General features: G+C 41.2%; 8 protein-coding genes across 8 annotated transcripts; all 8 read left to right on the top strand.

Annotated features, from left to right (window-relative positions):
* Positions 1–566: 566 nt before the first annotated feature.
* On the top strand, positions 567–2,354 carry LSM04_005445 (uncharacterized protein; the record flags this gene model as incomplete). Its single annotated transcript, XM_067332607.1, has 1 exon — positions 567–2,354. The coding sequence occupies one exon, from the start codon at positions 567–569 to the stop codon at positions 2,352–2,354; it is 1,788 nt and encodes a 595-aa protein (XP_067186934.1).
* A 759-nt stretch (positions 2,355–3,113) lies between these two features.
* Positions 3,114–5,975, top strand: LSM04_004385 (uncharacterized protein; the record flags this gene model as incomplete). Its single annotated transcript, XM_067332608.1, has 1 exon — positions 3,114–5,975. One exon carries the CDS (start codon positions 3,114–3,116, stop codon positions 5,973–5,975), a length of 2,862 nt encoding a protein of 953 aa, XP_067186888.1.
* Positions 5,976–6,449: 474 nt separating this feature from the next.
* LSM04_004217 (Target SNARE coiled-coil homology domain) lies at positions 6,450–6,899 on the top strand (the record flags this gene model as incomplete). Its single annotated transcript, XM_067332609.1, has 1 exon — positions 6,450–6,899. One exon carries the CDS (start codon positions 6,450–6,452, stop codon positions 6,897–6,899), a length of 450 nt encoding a protein of 149 aa, XP_067186877.1.
* A 529-nt stretch (positions 6,900–7,428) lies between these two features.
* LSM04_001828 (Myosin head) lies at positions 7,429–10,590 on the top strand (the record flags this gene model as incomplete). Its single annotated transcript, XM_067332610.1, has 1 exon — positions 7,429–10,590. The coding sequence occupies one exon, from the start codon at positions 7,429–7,431 to the stop codon at positions 10,588–10,590; it is 3,162 nt and encodes a 1,053-aa protein (XP_067186783.1).
* Positions 10,591–11,427: 837 nt separating this feature from the next.
* On the top strand, positions 11,428–12,504 carry LSM04_004399 (uncharacterized protein; the record flags this gene model as incomplete). Its single annotated transcript, XM_067332611.1, has 1 exon — positions 11,428–12,504. The coding sequence occupies one exon, from the start codon at positions 11,428–11,430 to the stop codon at positions 12,502–12,504; it is 1,077 nt and encodes a 358-aa protein (XP_067186889.1).
* A 228-nt stretch (positions 12,505–12,732) lies between these two features.
* On the top strand, positions 12,733–13,812 carry LSM04_006499 (Peptidase C54; the record flags this gene model as incomplete). The annotated part of the gene is made up of 1 exon (XM_067332612.1): positions 12,733–13,812. The coding sequence occupies one exon, from the start codon at positions 12,733–12,735 to the stop codon at positions 13,810–13,812; it is 1,080 nt and encodes a 359-aa protein (XP_067186987.1).
* A 493-nt stretch (positions 13,813–14,305) lies between these two features.
* Positions 14,306–15,088, top strand: LSM04_009262 (Ribosomal protein L2; the record flags this gene model as incomplete). The annotated part of the gene is made up of 1 exon (XM_067332613.1): positions 14,306–15,088. One exon carries the CDS (start codon positions 14,306–14,308, stop codon positions 15,086–15,088), a length of 783 nt encoding a protein of 260 aa, XP_067187103.1.
* A 641-nt stretch (positions 15,089–15,729) lies between these two features.
* Positions 15,730–18,060, top strand: LSM04_001231 (Helicase XPB/Ssl2; the record flags this gene model as incomplete). The annotated part of the gene is made up of 1 exon (XM_067332614.1): positions 15,730–18,060. One exon carries the CDS (start codon positions 15,730–15,732, stop codon positions 18,058–18,060), a length of 2,331 nt encoding a protein of 776 aa, XP_067186755.1.
* Between the last annotated feature and the right edge of the window lie 1,141 nt (positions 18,061–19,201).

The following is a 19,201-nucleotide window of genomic DNA, read 5'->3' on the forward strand; positions in this document are numbered from 1 at the left end:
TATTATTATTATTATTATTATTATTATTATTATTATTATTATTATTATTACTACTACTACTATTTCTGCTAACATTGGAGTGGGTGATTGATTGATTGATTAAGTGAGTGAGTAGATAAATGAGTGAGTAAGGGTGTACCCCGTGGAAGGGTTGTACGATTCGTCATTCAGTTTCTCTATATTTGTGGATGAAATTATGTTTTTTTATGTATATGTGTATGTGTATTTATGTGTGTGTACGTGTACATACGCCGAAATATATTTTTTTAAACATATTCTCTACCTTTCTTTCTTGTGTTGTCATTCATGCTGGGATTACATCTTTTCTTGTTTGTTGGTTTTTTTCTTTTTCGCGTGGCGTTCTTTGTTTGTTTCTTTGAATTATATTTTCTTTTTCTATTTCTTTTCTTATAATTGAAAGCCTGGAGTCACAAGGTAGTTATCGTCAAAAGTAGTTATAACAGCTAACGTAGCTTTATCTCCATATATATATTTTTATTTATTATTATTTCTTATCGATATTAAGCAACCATAAAATCTCCTATTTGACGAGGAGTATAAAAGGCATGAGTGACGTATCTCAGTGTGGTGTCTGTGGCACTCTCAAAATGATGTCGTACTGCCCGAAGTGTGATCACCCAACGCACTTGTACACACCGCAGCTGCAGCAAGCGCAACCATATAGCAATCCATCATATATGAAACAAGGATCATCCGAGCATAGTCCACAAAACACCACACCTAATAAAAATGAAATCTTAAATAGCAGTCCTTTTCCTACGCACATTATGCCCATATCTAAGGGGGAGCGGAAGGATACTTCAAAGAAGGCGTTAACGCTCGAAGAACTCGAAAAACTTTACCTTGAAAATAACAAAAACCGACGCGGTGCAGTAATAGCGGCGCTACAGGATGAAATCAACAACCTAAAAAAAGAACGTGATGATCTTTCTTATGAAAAGGATACGTTGGAAAAACAAAATGATGAGCTTCTCCAGCAGCTTCAAGCAAAGAACAAGCAGATGCTAAGATCTGATAATGGGATTCTAGACATGGAGGAAAGTAACGGAATGGGGAAAGACCAACAGGATCTTCTTGCAGAGCTACGGGATGAAATTAATGACTCGAAGAACCAGATTGCCTCACTTGAACAACGTTTAAAAGAAGCCAATAATGGCATAATTGCTTCAAAGCACCAGGAACGAATAATAAAAGAGATATTTGAAGAAGGAAAACAAGAGATTGAACGCCTTCAGAAAGAAAATAATCAACTAATGGAAAACCTTAAGCACCTTCAACAAGTCCTCGAATTGGCAACGCAAGCCAAAGAAGAGGCAGAACAAGATACTGCGGAGACAAAAGAGGCTCTTAAAGAGGCAGAGGATAAAAATACCGATCTACAACAGCAAAATCAAAATACCGAAAAAAGGGCCCAAGAATTACAAGAAAAATACGACGACCTCATGCAGGCAATAAAAGATTACCAAGAAAATGAAATTAATAAAAAAAAACATATTGAACAGATAAAGGATAGAAATGATAAACTTCTACAAGAAAACAATGCACAGGAAGAATCCCTACAGGAGCTTAACAAAAACAACAAAAGGCAAGAAGATGAGATCAGCAAGCTTAAAAAAGAAAACCAGGAGCTCCAGGGAGAGAATGACGATCTAAAGAAGGCAAAGGAAGAACTGCAGGGAGAAAGCGATGACCTCAAGAAGGAAAAGGAGGAGCTTCAGGGAGAGAATGAGAGCCTAAAGAAGGAGACCGCTGTTTTGTATTCTGACAATGTTGAATTGAAAGGTGGGAATGAAAGTCTTAAGAGTGCCCTCCGTAAGGAAGATGGTGAGCGTGCGAGGTTGGCTCTTGAGTTAGAAAAGGTAAAGAGTGAACTTGTTGGAGTTTTGGAAGAGTTGGGTGATGGTAAGGATTGTATTGTTGCCTTACAGGGGGAGAAGAAAAAGGTTGAAAACGAGTTAAATAACAAGATTCTCTCTTTGGAAAAAGAAATTACAGCTTCAAAAGTTATGATTGCTGATACAGAACGCACCGTAGATGCTGGAAAGAGAAGCAAGTTAGATGCGGTTCTAGAGGTTGCGAAGGAGCGAGAACGATCAGCAGAGCTTGCTGCTCTCTGTGATAAACTTAGCAGTGAATGTAGGTCGGCTGATGATGAAATTGAGTGTGTGCGACATGCTGTGTATGACTACGAGGTTCGGTTCGATGCTGTACGACCCAGTTCGGACCTCATTAATAAGGGCATGGAACGTGAAGGTTATGTAGTTTATCCTATAGTGAATAAAGGACGAACAACTATAGGCAGGAGCGGGATGCCATTGGGGGTCTATCGTTAATAATGTTTTTGCTCCTCTTTTTATGAAATATCTTAAATAGTGGATACTTGTGCTTAAAGTTTTGGACAGTTTATCGTTTTATTCCAAAAAAAAAAGTAAATTATCGTCTTGATAGTGCAATTATTTTTTTTATTGTTTATTTATTTTTTTTTTCGTCTCTACTATGTAATCTGGGTGATACACCTGCTTTTGTGACGGCTTGTGAAAGGAATGACTAGGCTGTACATTATTCTGTAAGAGAATTGTTGTAATGACAATATGTGTTTTTTCGTAAGGATTTTTTCTTTATATTACAGTCTATAAACAGTATGTTAAAAAAAAAACCAGCCAACCCAACCTTCTCCTCCTTGAGCGGGACCTGGGATAAAAGGAAATCTCAACACACTTCTATTTCTTCAGTCCTGTTTATTTACTTAAAAAGAAAAATTTCATCGGAGGAAAGAAAAAAAAAAAACTGGGTATGAATTTTTATATGGGGTTTTTGTTAGGGGAGGTAGCAAACCCGAAATTGCAGTGAAAGAGGCGGAATATATCTGTTTTTCTTTTTATTATTTTCTTCTTTTAAAGGAAAGTAAGGCATATACTGTTTTCCTAATGATATGTTTGTGCCATTTTATTGGCTATTAAGTGTGTTTCTTTTTTGTTTTGATTCCTTTGAATTGCAACTCCTTTGTTGTGCAAAATAAAAAAACACACAATTCCTTTTCCTTTTTGTTTTATAGACAAATAGCACTGTGCAGTACAAGGGTGGTCAGTAGGATGGAAAAGAAGTCGAATTTACTCTGCTCGGGGCTGGAAAAGGCGATTACCAACTTTTTGTACAATGGAGCCATTGGTCGATCTCGAGCTTTGTCTATGGGACTGCAAATCCCACTGTGGTTTTGGACCCACCAAATTACCGTGGAGAGTGAACGTGAAAGCCGTGAGTTACAGAAGGTTGTGAACATTGTTCGTTGGTTTAACGAGAATGGAGCAAATGTGGGACATGTGGCAATTATTGTTCCTGCTGAGGTGAAGTCTAAACTACGTGCTCAACTAATAGATTGTTTTCGAAGCGATAAAATAGTTACAGAGAGTGCTGTATCAGATGAGGTTGGACTTCCTACATTGTTAAGTTTACATGAACTTACAGCAATGAATGCACGTGATAAGGTTGTGCATCAATACGAGGTGGTTATTTATCTTATTACCCTTCCACCTACTACTGACTCTTTACCTGCAGTGATGCATCAGGAACAGTTTCTTTGTGATGCAATTGCTAGTGCAAAAGGTGCTTTTGTTTTAATAGCTGATGTAGGATGGACTTCACCACATATAACAGTAGGTTGGCCTCAGTGGAAAACTTTTGTAATGAAATTTCAGGAGGAGACACCGCTTGTCTCATCAGAAGAATCTGATAAGTTACCTGATAGCGCAAAATTTTTATCATTAATTGGACATCGCATTCCATTATGTTGCCCAAAACATCTTAATCAACGACAATTGGAATATGGTATCGCACCTATATTGCGTTCTTGTAAGCGACTCTGTCTTCAATCTTTTATTTGTCAACGGGAGGGTCATGTTTGCACAGAACCATGCCATCCGCGAGTATCACATGTGAGTTGTCCCTACAGTTGTCAAAACTCTATGCCATGTGGACATGAATGTTTGCAAAGCTGTTCAGAAAGGTGTAACTGTTTTGAAGTTATTGAACATCCACTATGTTGTTCGCATGCAATTGTTATTGGTATGGATCAAGCTACCATGCAACCCATATATGCTACAGTACGACACGTATTTAAGGGATATTGCGCAGATATTGAACTTCCTTGCGCTGTTGAATTTATCACAGAATGTGCACGTTGTTTAGGTCCACTCACTACAACGTGCTCTGAAGCAACTCAACAACACCATTCATTGGGGCACAAGACCATGCTTTGCCCAGGATGTGTTCGTCTTGAGCGTGAGGTACGTGCAAATATTCTTGGTGAGATTCTTGTTCAAACAGAGGAAGCAAAACGTCGTATGAAAGTTGAGGTACAACGTAGTTTGCATCAACAACGAAAGGCCTCTTCACAAGGTTTGTTTCAGGAAGGTAGTCGGGTAACTATATGTGATGTGACAAAAATTGTAAAACCTTTATGTGCAGATGCTGATTTTCCTGGAGTTCAATTTATTGATTACGATGCACCAGACTTTTATTCTAGTATGGATGATGCATATGGTACTTTTGTTAGCCGACATGTCGATATTGACGATCTAAGTGAAGTGCGTAATCTTATTAGACTGCGTGACGGTCAGCATGTATTGGTCGCTGATGGTGGAGTACGGCTTATCCGTGCCCTTACAAACGCCATTACACAAAAAGCCCCCACTTTACTTTTAACATATAATGGGAATGGACAATCTGGAGAAAAGGCATCATTAGATAATACAACCTTTGCCAAATCAGTTAAAATGATTGGTAAGAATTACTATCTTGCAGTTCCTGTATCATTGGGGGATACCACTATATCTGATAAGATTGTACAGGTTACATCAGTAGATCCAGCTTTACCAGAGAATGTTGTTGTGGAGTGCTGCCTCACAACTGTCGTTCCACATGCAGATGCTATGCGAGATATTACCAACACTGATACAGATAAAGAAACAGAAACAGAAGCTGTCTCCAAAAAGTCTCGTCTTGAGGACTCACGATTGACGGTGCAACATCATCTACGTACGACAGTTGAGACGGTAACCTTTACTGTTCCCGCTGCTTCCTTGGAGCCGATGGAGGGATACACAGCCGGTAAAGAAGTATTGGTATTGGAGCCAACTCGCCAAGTCACCAATCCACACGATGTTGAGACGTTTGAGGCGGTTCTCTCTCAAACCCCTGGACTGGATTTGCGAGGCACCACCGTGTCTACGGCTCCCATTGGCAGAGATACGCCATTTGTCCTCTTGGGCGTTGTGAATTCCCCCACAAATCTTGAAAAACAGTATGGTCCCTGTGCGGTACTGCGGCGGCATGTGCGTCTCACTACGGTGCGCACTGCCAGACGTGATCGCAGCCGCTGCCGCCGTCAACATCAACATCAACGACAGCATCAACAACATCCGTGTGGTGTGGCGCAGTACACCACCAGCAGCCGTGTGGAGAATGACGTGGTGGTGTTGGTGCCGTTTGTCTTCACCGCCGCGGATGAGTTGCTGGAGGCGGAGAACTCACTGGACGCCACGGCGCAGGAGCGATTTGAGCAGCGCGTGCAGGCAACCATTGCGGAGCGGAGTGAAGAGTTGGCGATTCGCCACGACGAGGAGGCGTTTCATCAGCAGCGGCAGATGCCGGCGGTCACCCCGGCGGTCCTCGCCCAGGACCGCATCGCGTACAGCACACCCATTCCCCTCCCAACGGCGGAGGACATCGCCGGCGTGCGGAACAGACACGCACGACTCCTGCAGGCCTCCAGCAATTCACTGCGTCTCGCTAAACAGAAGGACACGCTGGCGTCAAAGCAGCAACAGCTGGGACTCACAAAGTGGATTGAAGCCATGCATCTTCGACATGTGCAGGATGAAGAGGCCAATAGAATGTACTTCAGGGGTTTACAGCGGAAGGCGCCTGGGGCTTCTACGGCTGCTGTTGTTAAGTGAAAAGAGTATCAGGAAGAAGAAGGATAGAGAGAAAAGGTTTGAATTCAGCTGTGTAATGAAAAATGGATAAGGGGGGGGGGGGGGGGAAGCGAAAAGTGGGTCCCCCTTGAGTGCTGCATCTGGACGTGATCTAAGGTGTAATCATTCCCAATCTCGCTTTTCCCTCCCTTATCATCCATTATTACAAATGATAATCACCATCATCATTACTATTATTGTGGTTTCTTATTAAGGATACGTTCTTTTTCTTTTGTTTCGTATTTAGCTCCCTATTTCCTATTTGCTTCAGTCTGAATGACGTTTCTTCTTAAATTGGTGCTTCTTTTTCTTTTTTTTTCCCTTGGTAACTTTTTTTGTTAATTATTGGCATTAATAAAAAGGACAGATTCAATCTCGATAAGGTGGGGTGAAAAGAACCCAAAACGAAAAAAAAGTAAGAAAAACAAATAAATTGTAGTGTAGTGTATCAACTAGATGGCTAACAGTTATACGAAGGATTCTGAGCACCGTCTTCTAGAGGGTTTGGCAGGTGGACCACGGCGCAGCAGAATTCCTCGCACCTCTGGTAAACCGCCTAATGTAAAGCAAGAGATTGTCTTCCAGCAGGTTAATATTGACGAGATGATAACAGAGGAACGTATACAGCGTGAGAAACTTCGTGAAGCTGAAGAAATTGAAGTGGGTGTTGCTGAAATAAAGGAGGTCACCGATGAATTCGCTGCCTTGTTACAACATCAGCAGGCAGGGATCGATGCACTCGCCACAAATGTTGATACAGCTAACCAAAGAGTAAATGCTGGAAGAGAACAACTTTCATCCGCTAGCCGACATCAAAGTTGTTGTAGAAAATTATTCTGTTTTATGGCGTTTGCTTTATGTGTAGCTTTGTGTGTAGTTGTTATAGTTGTTTTGGTGCTTAAATAATGAGTAGTTGGTTCCTTGCTTCCTCCTTTCTACTGTGATAATGTCATTCTCAGTTCCCACTTTTTTTTTGTTGCAGTTATGGGGATATATATATATTTCTTACACATGTATGTATCTGTGTATGTGTGTATCTTCCTGCTTCCCGTTTGCTTTTCCACCATTATTCTTTTTCTTCTTTTTTTTTCTGGTTGTGTCTTTTATTCTTGTTTGGTTTTATCCGCAAGTCGTTAAGCAAGAGTGAGCAAGATAGTGAGAAGAAGGTGTTCATAAAAGGATACCTAATATCGCAAAAAAAAAAAAAAAACAACAAAACTGCAAGGGATAGCTATTCCAAGCAAAAAACAACAACAAGAAAGTAGAGAGTTCCATCAGTGATAAACCCAACCCCTTTCTGTAGACGAAAACAATAATAAAGAAATCAAAAAATATAATCAAGTAGAGAAGAAGAAAACTAGTAAAACTGCAATTCAAAGGTATTTAGTACGAGTGAAGTAAAAAATAACTTGACGTACAATAATAAAGTTTGACAATGGAGCGTGTGGTTTTGAATCAGCATGTTTACTACCACCATCCTCAAAAGGGATGGATGCGTGGAGTTGTGGTTGCTGTTCAAGAAGCAGAGAAGAAAGCAACCGTGGAAGACGAGTTAACTGCTAAAGAAGAAACTCTTCCATGGGGACAAATTCATGGATACATGGAGGAAGCATTTGACGCAGAAGATCCTGATCTCTTTCATTTAAGTGATTTACATGTCGCTACAACGTTGTTTTGTATTAAACAGCGTTTTGAGCAATTAAAGCAGCAATACTCACTCATGGGTGAAATGGTGTTAAGTGTCAATCCCTTTCAGATAATGCCGTTTAACAGTGATAAACACCGTGAAGTTTACCTTAACTCACTGGAGCCTCATTTGTTACCACCGCATATATGGCAAGTGGCACACAAAGCCTATACACAGATTGTTGTGCGTGGTCTTGGGAATCAATCTGTTGTGATTTCTGGAGAATCAGGAAGTGGAAAAACCGAAAACGCCAAAATGTTAATTGCATACCTTGGTCAAATAAGTTATATGCACAGCAGTAACACCATGCAAAAGAGAATTGCTGATAGTGTGGCAGAAAGTTTAAAATGGAGCAATCCTGTTTTGGAATCCTTCGGAAATGCCCGTACAGTACGTAACGATAATTCTTCACGCTTTGGAAAGTACATTAAACTCTACTTTGATACAAGCTCTGGAGTTATGGTGGGAGGTGAAACCGTCACGTATCTACTCGAAAAAAGTCGTATCTTGCTTCAATCTGAAGGAGAACGTAACTACCATATCTTTTATGAGATGCTTGCAGGACTTTCAGCGGCAGAAAAACGAGAACTTGGTGGCCTTAAAAATGCAGAGGATTATAAATGTCTCAGTGGTGGAAAAACATTTACTAGACGTGGCGTTGATGGTAAACAATTAAATGATGCAAGAGAATTTCAAAATGTACGATATGCTTTAAATGCTATTGGTGTAAAACCAACTGTACAGAAGAGTATTTTTAAAGTACTAGCAAGTATTCTTCACTTGCAAGAGTTATGTTTTGAAACGGATCAAAATGATAAAGCAGTAATGATTGATGAAACACCCTTTAAAATTGCTTGTGATTTACTACAGGTTGATCAAGAATTACTTCGGGAGTGCTTCCTTGTCAAGAGTCATACAAGTCTTGTGACAATTTATGCTAATAAAGCTGAAGCGGAAGGATTGCGAGGTGCATTTTGCAAAGCCATTTACGTTGGACTTTTTGATCGTCTTGTAGATTTCGTTAATAAATCTATTGAACCACAAGGTGACATAACAAATTGTAAATATATCGGTCTACTTGATATTTTTGGTTTCGAAAATTTTAAACGTAACAGTTTTGAGCAAATTTGCATCAATTATGCCAATGAATCTCTCCAGAACCATTACAACAAATATACCTTTATTAATGATGAAGAAGAATGCAAAAGAGAAGGTATACAAATTCCTAAAATTGTTTTTCCTGACAACTCTGAGTGTGTAAATATGTTTGATCAGAAAAAGACTGGTATATTCGCTTCACTTGATGAGGAATGCCACTTTAAGGGGGGTACATCTGAGCGTTTTACACAAAATTTATGGGATTTCTGGGAAAATAAGAACCAGTACTTTGTAAAACCCAAGAGTACAGTTCCCAATCAGTTTGGTGTAAATCACTACGCTTCATTTGTTAACTACCACACAGACGAGTGGTTGGAAAAAAATACTGACCGTGTGAAGGAGGAGGCCTACCAATGTGTTCTTAAATCAGGTGATGAATTTATTCGAACCTTGATGCCAGAAGAAGTGATGGTTGACAGACGCAAGCAAACAGTGGCTCTTCGCTTTCAACACCAACTTACTGCATTACGATTGGAGTTGGAGTCAACAGAAACGCAGTTTATCCGATGTATTAAGCCTAATATGGAAGCCAGACCTGATGTACTGGAAAATGACCTTGTTGGAAGTCAACTGGAATCAGCAGGTGTGTTACAGACAATTGCATTAAAACGTCAAGGTTACCCAGTGCGTCGTGTTATTAAGCATTTCTGTCACTATTTCTATCTTATTGCACTAAAATCAACAGTAAAATTGTACAAAGCTGGAAATTATTCTGCTGCCGCAGAGGATCTCCTCGCTTCGTACCAAAAATTGTACAGCTGGAAAAGGCCCAATTACGCTGTTGGGCGCACCAAGGTATTTCTTCGTGCAGAGGTATGGGCATCACTAGAGCGATTGTTATTGCGTCGCAAAGGTTGGCTCATGCGACGCTGTGTTCCATTCCTACTTCGATGGGTGTACGCCCACCGCGAGGCCAAACGCATCGCGGAAGAACGCCGACGTGAAGAGTTGCGCCTTGCAAAGGAAGAACGCGATCGCAAGGCGGCGGAGATTGCCGCAAAGGGCGTCACCCCGGCGGATTTGGAGTGGGTGGAGAACCTCGCCACACTGTTCCCAGCGGCGGACATCTCCACTCTCATTGATGTGGTTTTGTATCTTCCCAAGCACGAGGAATCCCTCGCCGTTGTGGCCGATATGCAGAAGCAATCCGTTGATGGCTCACTTCCATCGACCTTCATGCGGCTCATGGCTGAGGCGGAGGTGCGTCCATCTGTGATTGAACGTCTCGTGTGCAATGGTGTAAATACGACGGAGAAGTTGTCGGAGTGCGATCAGGCCACACTGAAGGAATACGGCATGTCGGACACGGAGTTGGCCGCCGTCACCCGCAAGATGTTGCACGAACAGTCGCATCGTGTGAATTTGGAGCGGCTGCAGAACACAGTTGGGAAATTGGATCTACAAGGCGCAGTGGAGGAGGCGAAGCACCGTGTGGTGATGCAGGCAGACTTCAGTGCAAAGGTGAATAAATTGGTGGAATTGGGATTTCCACACAAGCATGCGGTACTCACGCTCACACACTACAGCGGTGATGTACAGAAGGCGGCCGCTCGTCTCCTTCAAGGCGGTGTGGCCAAACATGTTGGCGAGAAACCACCATGTGGGAAAGATGGCAGGTGGACTTCGCTTGATGCACAAGTGCAACAAATTGTGAAGCTCGGAGTTTCCAAGGAAAACGCAAAGCGGGCATTGCGGCGAACCAGCGGAAATGTGGATGAGGCTGTTCGACTGATTTTCCCTCCCGCCTCGTAACAGACATTTATGTCTCTGTTTCCATACTCTTCTCTTCAACTTTCTCCGCAACAATAATGTGCGTTGATGTGTGCGCGTATATGAGAAAGAGGTAGTGGAACCATCCAGGTAGTACCAATTAGGACATAGTAGGGGCATTTTGATTTTATCATCACTGATTCTTTTTTTTTGTTGTTTTTTTTTTCTTATTATCTTTCCGCCATTTGTGCGTTCGTATATATATGCATATTGGTAGCAATATGTCTTGCTTTTGTGACTGCTACACGAGCAAGAGCAACGCAAATGAATATTGAAGAGAGTACGGTATTAGTGTTTTTTGGGTTTCTCCTTTCTCTTTTTTTTTTATATATTTGGATGGTATCTTCACCAATTTCCCAAGCCTTCAGAAAAAGGTCAAAGAAGAAAAAAGAAGTACCTTTTCCGTTTATGTTTACCAAATCATAATTTATATACGTACTTCATAGGGTAAGTAGAAGGGAAACAAGAGGGAAACAAGAGGGAGACAGGTGGTGCGGCATTAGATCTTCCGCCCACCTTTTTATTACTCCTGCTTTTCTTTGGGTCACCGCTACTTTTTTTTTCTTTTGTTTCGTTTTTAGTGTCTGACCTTCTTTCTTATTTTTCTTTCTTGTTTAGGGGTTTAGAGTTCACTGCCATTTATGTTCTACTGCTTCGCGTCTCAGTGAGAGATGTGTATGTGTTTTAACTCTGCTTCTGCGATTATGTTTTTTTTTTAGAAAATGAACTCTTATTGAAACTTAAAAATATATCTTCTCGATTTTTTCCTTTTTTATTTATATCTTATTATTTCCTTATTACCTCATGTATAGCAGCCAAATGGAAATCTTGGGACGCGGAGGGCACAGTATTATGTCTATTGCCGCATCGGCAACGACACCAAGCGGGTTTGCGTCACTAGACAGCGCGGGCTCTGTGTTGTTGTGGGACACACGACTAAAACGGAAAGATTATGTACGCATGACTAATAATAATAATAATTGTACTGATGGTTGTAATTCACTAAAAGAAAACATTGGAGAAGCTACGGAACTGATGTTAGCATCAGATCTACATATAGCTGCTGTTTTGGCTGATGACACTGTTACCATGTATGATCTTCGTCAGCAGTCGGTACTTCAGTTCTACAAACATTCCTCTGAAACGGTGGTATTTCTAAACGGCACACACCCAGTAGAAGCCACTTCAACCCTTATTATAGACGAAAATGGTGCTATTATCCCGTTTGACTTGAAAAATGGCGTACCGACTAAGTATCTTTCACAGCGGTACTTTGGTGTGGAAAAGAATCTCTCAAAACCATCATTTGGTTCGTTATCGAATTATTGTTGTGCTTTTGGTTTTATTCAACAAAGTGGTAATCCATTTTTGTCTGTTATTGGAATGGATGGTAACGGTGCTCTTTACACAGATCCACTCCTTCCTCCAGTAAACTTCTCTATAATGGATGATCTGGTTTCGGCTGATGGACAGCTTGTGAATCCACCATTGCCGACAACGTGCAGTTTTTTTGAAGACTATGTTGCTATTGGAAGAGCAAATGGAATGTATTCTATTGCCACAATGGATGATAGCGGCTCTCTTACAGAGATATTTGCGGCTCCTGGCCATGCCTCTAATGGGCTTTGTTTTGTTTCTTGGACTCCTAGTGGCCATCTCATCACGTGTTCTCTCTGCGGTGAGGTCTCCGCTTGGGATGTACTTTCACTACTGCAAGATGAATCTTCAGAAGAAGTGGAAGAAGGTGATCTTCCGCCTCTCATTTTAGCATACGGCGTGCGGGAGAGTACTGGAAAACAGTCAGTTGTGAACTGTGGTGCCACTTTGGGTAGTGGTGTGTTTGTCGCAGGCGATACTATGGGGTTTGTAACATCGTGCCCACTCTCACAAGGGTAGGACAATTGGAAAGACATTGGGTTACTGTTTATTGACAGACTCAATTTGTTTTTTTTTTCTTTTGTTCTTGTAGGGTAAAAGTGGTAGACTGATTATTGTATAACACTCTTTTCCTTCTCTTAAATGAGATGTGCCATGTACCCCACTCATTTTTTTTTTTTTTGGTTTTCGTTTATACTCTCCTTCTTTTCCCTTCTAGTTTTGGTATTTATTATAGGATCATCTGTAATGACTCATGGGACTGAAAACTCTGGTCCCCCCAGTATATCCTGTTGTGCCAGTAGTGACGCTTTAAAATGGGTATGCAATCTTATTTTCCGTTTGCAACCGAAAAATGAGAGATTGAAAGACAATGAAGTTGCATATATTATTGGTTCCGGTAATTATACTGGTACTGAAACGTCAGAGTGGGCAAATAATGAGACCAAAAAGTTTCTTTACTATTCTTATCGCGATCATTTTACCCCTTTGGAGAATGGAACAACTACGGATACCAATTGGGGATGTATGATTCGATCAGGACAAATGATGCTGGCTTGTGCTTTTATGCGTTTTTTTAATAGTGGTAATGCTCGTATTGATGATGAACATATACAAGAATTAAGGGGAAAAACTCAATTTTTCTTTGCTGACATACCATCAGCTCCATTTGGGGTCCACGCTATGTCATCAGAGGGTGTGAATCATGGTGTACCATGTGGTAAGTGGTTTGGACCGACACCTCTGGCGAAAACGCTGAGTTCCCTTAGTGCACGTTATTTATCTACTGGAGGTGAAGGGCCAGTTGTACTTTCTCTCTCTGATAGACTGGTAAGTACTGCACAGGTGATGAAACTTTTACAAGAGTCTAAGCATGTAGTTTTGCTCATTCCAGTTATGGTGGGAGTGGGTCTCATATCGGATAAGTATGCACAGGTATTATTGCGAAGTCTTGAGATGGAAAGTTCTATTGGTATCCTTGGTGGACGTCGCTCCTCTGCACTTTATCTATATGGACACCAGGGGAATAGGATTTTCTGCTTGGATCCACACTATACACAACGCGCTTTCATATCACCAGAAAGCACAGGGACATTAACAAGTGCACGGCGGACGTTATCAGTAACATCATGCGATACATCAATGGCTTTTGGTTTCTATATTGCCTCAGTTGAAGGTTTTGAGGTCTTTCAGAAAGATTTAGCGGAAGCAAATTCCCAACTGACATTCCCACTAATATCGGTGGTAGCAGATGAAGGATCAGTTTCGGGTGAGAGTGAAGTAGATGATTGCCTGTTTGCTCCACGTAAGGAATTGACGGAGAAATAAGGATAATAACAACAAGAAGAACAAGAAAAAAAAAGAAGGAGTCATCTTTCTTCTTTGGCAATAAGAAAGGAGAAATGGTAACAGAGGTGAGGATACAGTAGGCGAAGTGTTTAGGGAATGACTCTGCTGTACTAGGTATTATGAGTGAAATACCTTTTCTCAGAACGAAGCGAATGATGGGGTTTAACGTGTGTTACCCTCATTATTAAAAAAAAAACTTTGCTTCATAGTCTTTTACTATATGTGATCAACCTTTGGCTCAATTATCTACTGTAAGTGTCTTTTTGTTTTTTCACTTCCCTGAATTTTTTTTTTTATTTTCATTTCTCTTTGCCCTTTATTAATCTGCGCATTTCTACGCTATTTCTTTGCTATTCTTCTTTTTCCACTTCACCGAACCTTTCTTTCTATTTATTTATATTTCTTTCTCTTTCTCTTTCTCACTCTCTCTCTTAGTTCCAGCGTGCCACTCCGCGAGAAGGAAAACAGAAAGATGGGAAAGACTATCCTCAGCTGCCGTAAGGGTAACGGATCTGTGTACCAGGTGCACGGCCACAAGCGCCTGGGCCCCGCCAAGCTCCGCATTCTCGACTACGCCGAGCGCCACGGCTTCATGCGTGGTGTTGTGAAGACGATTGAGCACGAGCCCGGCCGCGGTGCCCCACTCGCCCGCGTGGAGTTCCGCCACCCGTACAAGTACCGCCGCGTGAAGGAGTTGATGGTCGCCCCGGAGGGCATGTTCACCGGCCAGTCGATGCTCTGCGGTGTGAAGGCGCCACTGGCGATTGGCAACGTCCTGCCACTCGGTCAAATCACAGAGGGCTGCATTGTGTGCAACGTGGAGGCGAAGGTTGGCGACCGCGGCACGATTGCCCGCGCCTCAGGCGACTACTGCATCATCATCTCCCACAACCATGAGACAGGCCGCACACGTCTGAAGCTGCCAAGCGGACAGAAGAAGACCGTCCCCAGCAGCTGCCGTGCCATGATCGGCATCATCGCCGGCGGTGGCCGTATTGAGAAGCCCGTGCTTAAGGCCGGTAACTCCTTCTACCGCTTCCGCGGCAAGCGCAACTGCTGGCCAAAGGTGCGTGGTGTTGCCCGTAACCCAGTGGAGCATCCCCATGGTGGTGGTAACCATCAGCACATTGGTCATCCCTCAACTGTCTCCCGCAATGCACCACCAGGACAGAAGGTTGGACTCATCGCCGCCCGCCGCACAGGACGTATTCGCGGTAGCAGGGCTGTTAAGGGCGCATGGCATCCAGAGGAGTAAGTCGCACGTGGTACTTTTTTTACTTTTTATTTTTAGTTGAGAAATACCCCTAAATAGCAAAAAAAAAAAACAATAACAACAACATTAATACGAATAACATAAAATGCTGGAATTTCATAATTATGATGAAAATCTTCTTTATATTCAATATACAATAAATATTTTGGCGTTTTCTTCTTTTTTCTTCTCTTCTTTTCTGTTCTTTGTATTGATATTTTTTTTAGTGGCGAATTGGTGGTGGTGGCCATGCTCGCTCTTAATATTAGTAGTCCTTTTAGGTAGGAATACATATAATTGAAAATGAAAAGTAATTTATTGGTGTGTGTTTGTCCACTAATCTACTAGTAGGTATGAATGAAGAAGGATGAAGTCAAAACCACTATTTACAACAATAACAGTAATGAAGTTATTATTATTATTTATTTCTTCTTCTTCTTCTTCTTCTTCTTCTTCTTCTTCTTCTTCTTCTTCTTCTTCTTCTTATTATTATTATTATTATTATTATTATTATTATTATTATTATTATTATTATTATTATTATTATTATTATTATTATTAATTTTCCCTCTATGGCATTTGGTTTCTCCCTATTGGAACTTTTTTATAAACTAAATAATTATGGCTAGGGGTGAAGGTTTGCAATGCAGTGCCTGTTCTTGGAGGAGCGCATTTCCACAGAGGGTTATGTGGTACTCTTTGGTGAGGCGTTCCGCAGTTGTTTTTCTGCAATTCGACCATTCCTCACTACTATTGCAGAGCCGACTTCACGTCCTTCACTAATGCATGAATACCGTATGACACCCTTTTCATTGGGTACGGCCGTCTCCGCTAGTGTACCAGCATCAGAAGTAGTAGATTTTTTAGATAATTATGTCTATGGATTTCTTGATAAAAAATCAGATGCGCGACGTGCCCGTGTTTGTAGTTTTATAGAGACATGTATGAGTCGTTATAATCTTGCCCGTATAGTTATTGAGGATCAACGAACCTTAGTACAGTGTGAAAGCGTTGAAATTGCTGAAATGTTGCTAGAAGATCGTGTCGTGCGGTCACTTTCTGCTGAACCGCATGAAGTTGTTATTGAAGCGGGTGTGCTTCCCTATTTTCTTCTACGTAGTAGAGCAGTCGCTAGAGTTGTTGCAGAACGTTGCGTTTTCCTGGGGTTCCCACTTCAGCAACAGTACGATTATGAAAAGGATGATAGTATTCGTAGTGTTAACATCACATTAAAGACACAGACGAAACCGCGTCCATACCAGATTGATGCCGTCAACGCCGTTGCATCTGATGGTTCTCTTCGAAGTGGCTGCGTTGTTCTTCCTTGTGGTGCAGGTAAAACACTTGTTGGTATCATGCTACTTTCTAAAGTTAAAAAGCCGACGTTAATTCTATGTGCGGGAAGTGTAAGCGTTGAACAATGGAAAAACCAAATACTAGAATTTGCTAGTATTTTTGCTCCTAATAGTGATGATGAGACTATTTCTAATAAAAAACACAAGTCTAGACTTGAAGGAGCTGCACGGATTGCTTGCTTAACGGGTAAACAAAAGGATGAAATAACCGATGATACAGATATCGTTCTAACAACATATAGTATGCTTGTTACAGCCCACAAAACTGAAATACGTCGTCATATGAACCGAACAAGTGATACCACTGAGGTTCGAGAACAAAAGAGACGACGACCTAATCCAAAGGAGAGATTATTTCAGCCTTATGGTCTTCTTATTATGGATGAGGTTCATGTCATGCCAGCTGAGACATATAAGGAAAGTTTAAGTCTCATTGACGCTAAAGGAGTGGTTGGACTGACAGCTACTTATGTTCGAGAAGATGCAAAAATACGAGATCTTTTCCATCTTGTAGGACCAAAACTGTATGATATTTCTTGGGAAACATTGGCATCAAGTGGATATCTGGCAAATGTAACTTGTATAGAAATTTTAACACCACTGACACGTCATTTTAGTCTTGAATACATGGAACGTAGTGGGGAGAATCAATCTTTGCAACAACGCAAGATGCCATTACTTGTAATGTTGGCTGCAGCAAATCCCAATAAAATGTTATGTGTTCTTGAACTTGTACGAAGACATGTCGCTGAATCATCAAAAATTTTAGTTTTTTGCGATCATCTCATGTTGTTAAAAGAGTACGGCAATCTTCTTGGGGCTCCTGTTATTTGTGGTGAGACACCTCATCGTGAACGATTAATGGTCTTTTCAGATTTTCAAAGTACATCAAAATTAAACGTTATTTGTTTGTCTCGTGTAGGGGACGTCAGTGTTAACCTCCCCAGTGCAAATGTTGTGATACAAGTATCTAGTCATGGTGGTAGTAGACGACAAGAGGCACAACGACTCGGTAGAATATTGCGTCCTAAAGCCAGAGCAAGTAATGGAAGGATAGTAGACGCATGGTTTTATACTGTTATTAGTACAGATACAGTGGAGATGGCTTATGCCGCCCACCGTACAGCATTTCTCGTTGATCAAGGATACACGTGTCGTATTATGGAATTCCACCCTGATGAAAAATCTGAGAATGAATTTACAACTGTAAGCGCCGATACTGTTCCCATTACAGAAGCGGGAGACATTGTAAGTATTAAACAAGAAAAACTGCGTAATACTTTCAAGGAGTCAAAACTTAAATGTGCCTCAATATCTTCTTTACAAGGCTCTATTGATCCACGAAATATTGAATACCAGTTAAGCTTACTTTCCCGGGTTGTATCTAGCTGGGAGTTGGATTACCATGGTCAAATGTCGCAGCGAATGATATCAGGTCAAGAGGGCGATAAACAAGATGAGGATGATGTTGTGGAGATTGTTGCTGATGAGGATATTCTCACCGTTAAGCGAGAATGGGCAGCACGGCGTGGTGTGATTCCAGTTTTTACGAATCAGGGGGATACCTCTCTACAAAACTTGGTTGGAGTTGATGAGAATTTTGTCTATCATGAGCTTTAGTTGTGAACTATGAAAAGAACAAAAAAGGATAGAAAGAATATGTAGATTCTACTGTACTTTACCTCGCTAGATGCCATGTATTTTTTTTATTGTATTTTTTTTCTTTTCGTTTTGATGCTTGTGATGCAGATGTGCGTTTTTTTTTCCCTTTCGCCGCAATTTGTTTTAAATAGTTAAAGCTCCAAGAGAGACAAAACACAATTACAAATGTGCTGAGTATTGTATCAGGGAGCCTCTGCTGGCATAAAATGGCTCATTGGATTCTTCCGTGGTAAGAAGGATGAGACGGCAGACGTTGACGGAGATCCATTATCAACAACCGCAAAAGACTCAACAAGCGGGTGTGGCCAAGGAGGATGACGGCGGCCGCCGAGCCGTCGCAATAATACAGATGAGAGTGCGACGGCAGAAACACACCCAAAGACTGAGTAGATGGTGTTTGAAGTAGGATTTTGGATCGCCTCTACCACCACAATTTGGGCTACACGAGCCCTTTATCTATTTTTTTTTCATGATGGTTGTCATTGGAACCGCAGGATTTGACAGCCTGAATATTATAGTGTGGTGGTGGCTTAAGGCGTCGTTATGTTAGTAGTAATAGAAGTGTTTTTTTTCCTTTTGTATGTCTATTACTTGGCAAAAAGAATATGCGCCGAGTCAGGGTTTATGTAAGAATATGGGTTTTAAGATCGGTATGTATTTCTTGAACGTTCTCTATTATTATTTTTTCTTTCTGTGTGCGTTTCTGAAAAAAAAAATCATTTTATATAGCAAAAATCATGAGGAGGTTAATGCTTGCTTTTCTTTCTCTTCCCATCCCATTTTTCTCACCCGTTTCTTTAAATTGAACTTAGCAGGAGGGATGGGGATACTAGAACCGGCTAGCACTGGTTTCCCACTGTGCTAGGTGCCTTTCACTGCTTTTGTCTAGCATTAAGCTGTTCTCTTCAGCTGTTAGAAAGATTTATTGGTTGGTTGCAATGCATGTAAAATTGGTGGAAACCCCATTTACCAATGAATTTTATAGAAAGTGTGGGCAAAGACAAAAACGTGTTTGTTACCTTTTTAATACTTTACAATTTGTATGTGGTGTTCTAAAAAATCCCCTGTTACATTTGATCTGAAAAATCCCTTCTCTCTG

The sequence above is a fragment of the Trypanosoma melophagium genome, assembly GCF_022059095.1.
Source record: "Trypanosoma melophagium isolate St. Kilda chromosome Unknown ctg6segment0, whole genome shotgun sequence".
Taxonomy (NCBI): Eukaryota; Euglenozoa; class Kinetoplastea; order Trypanosomatida; family Trypanosomatidae; genus Trypanosoma; species Trypanosoma melophagium.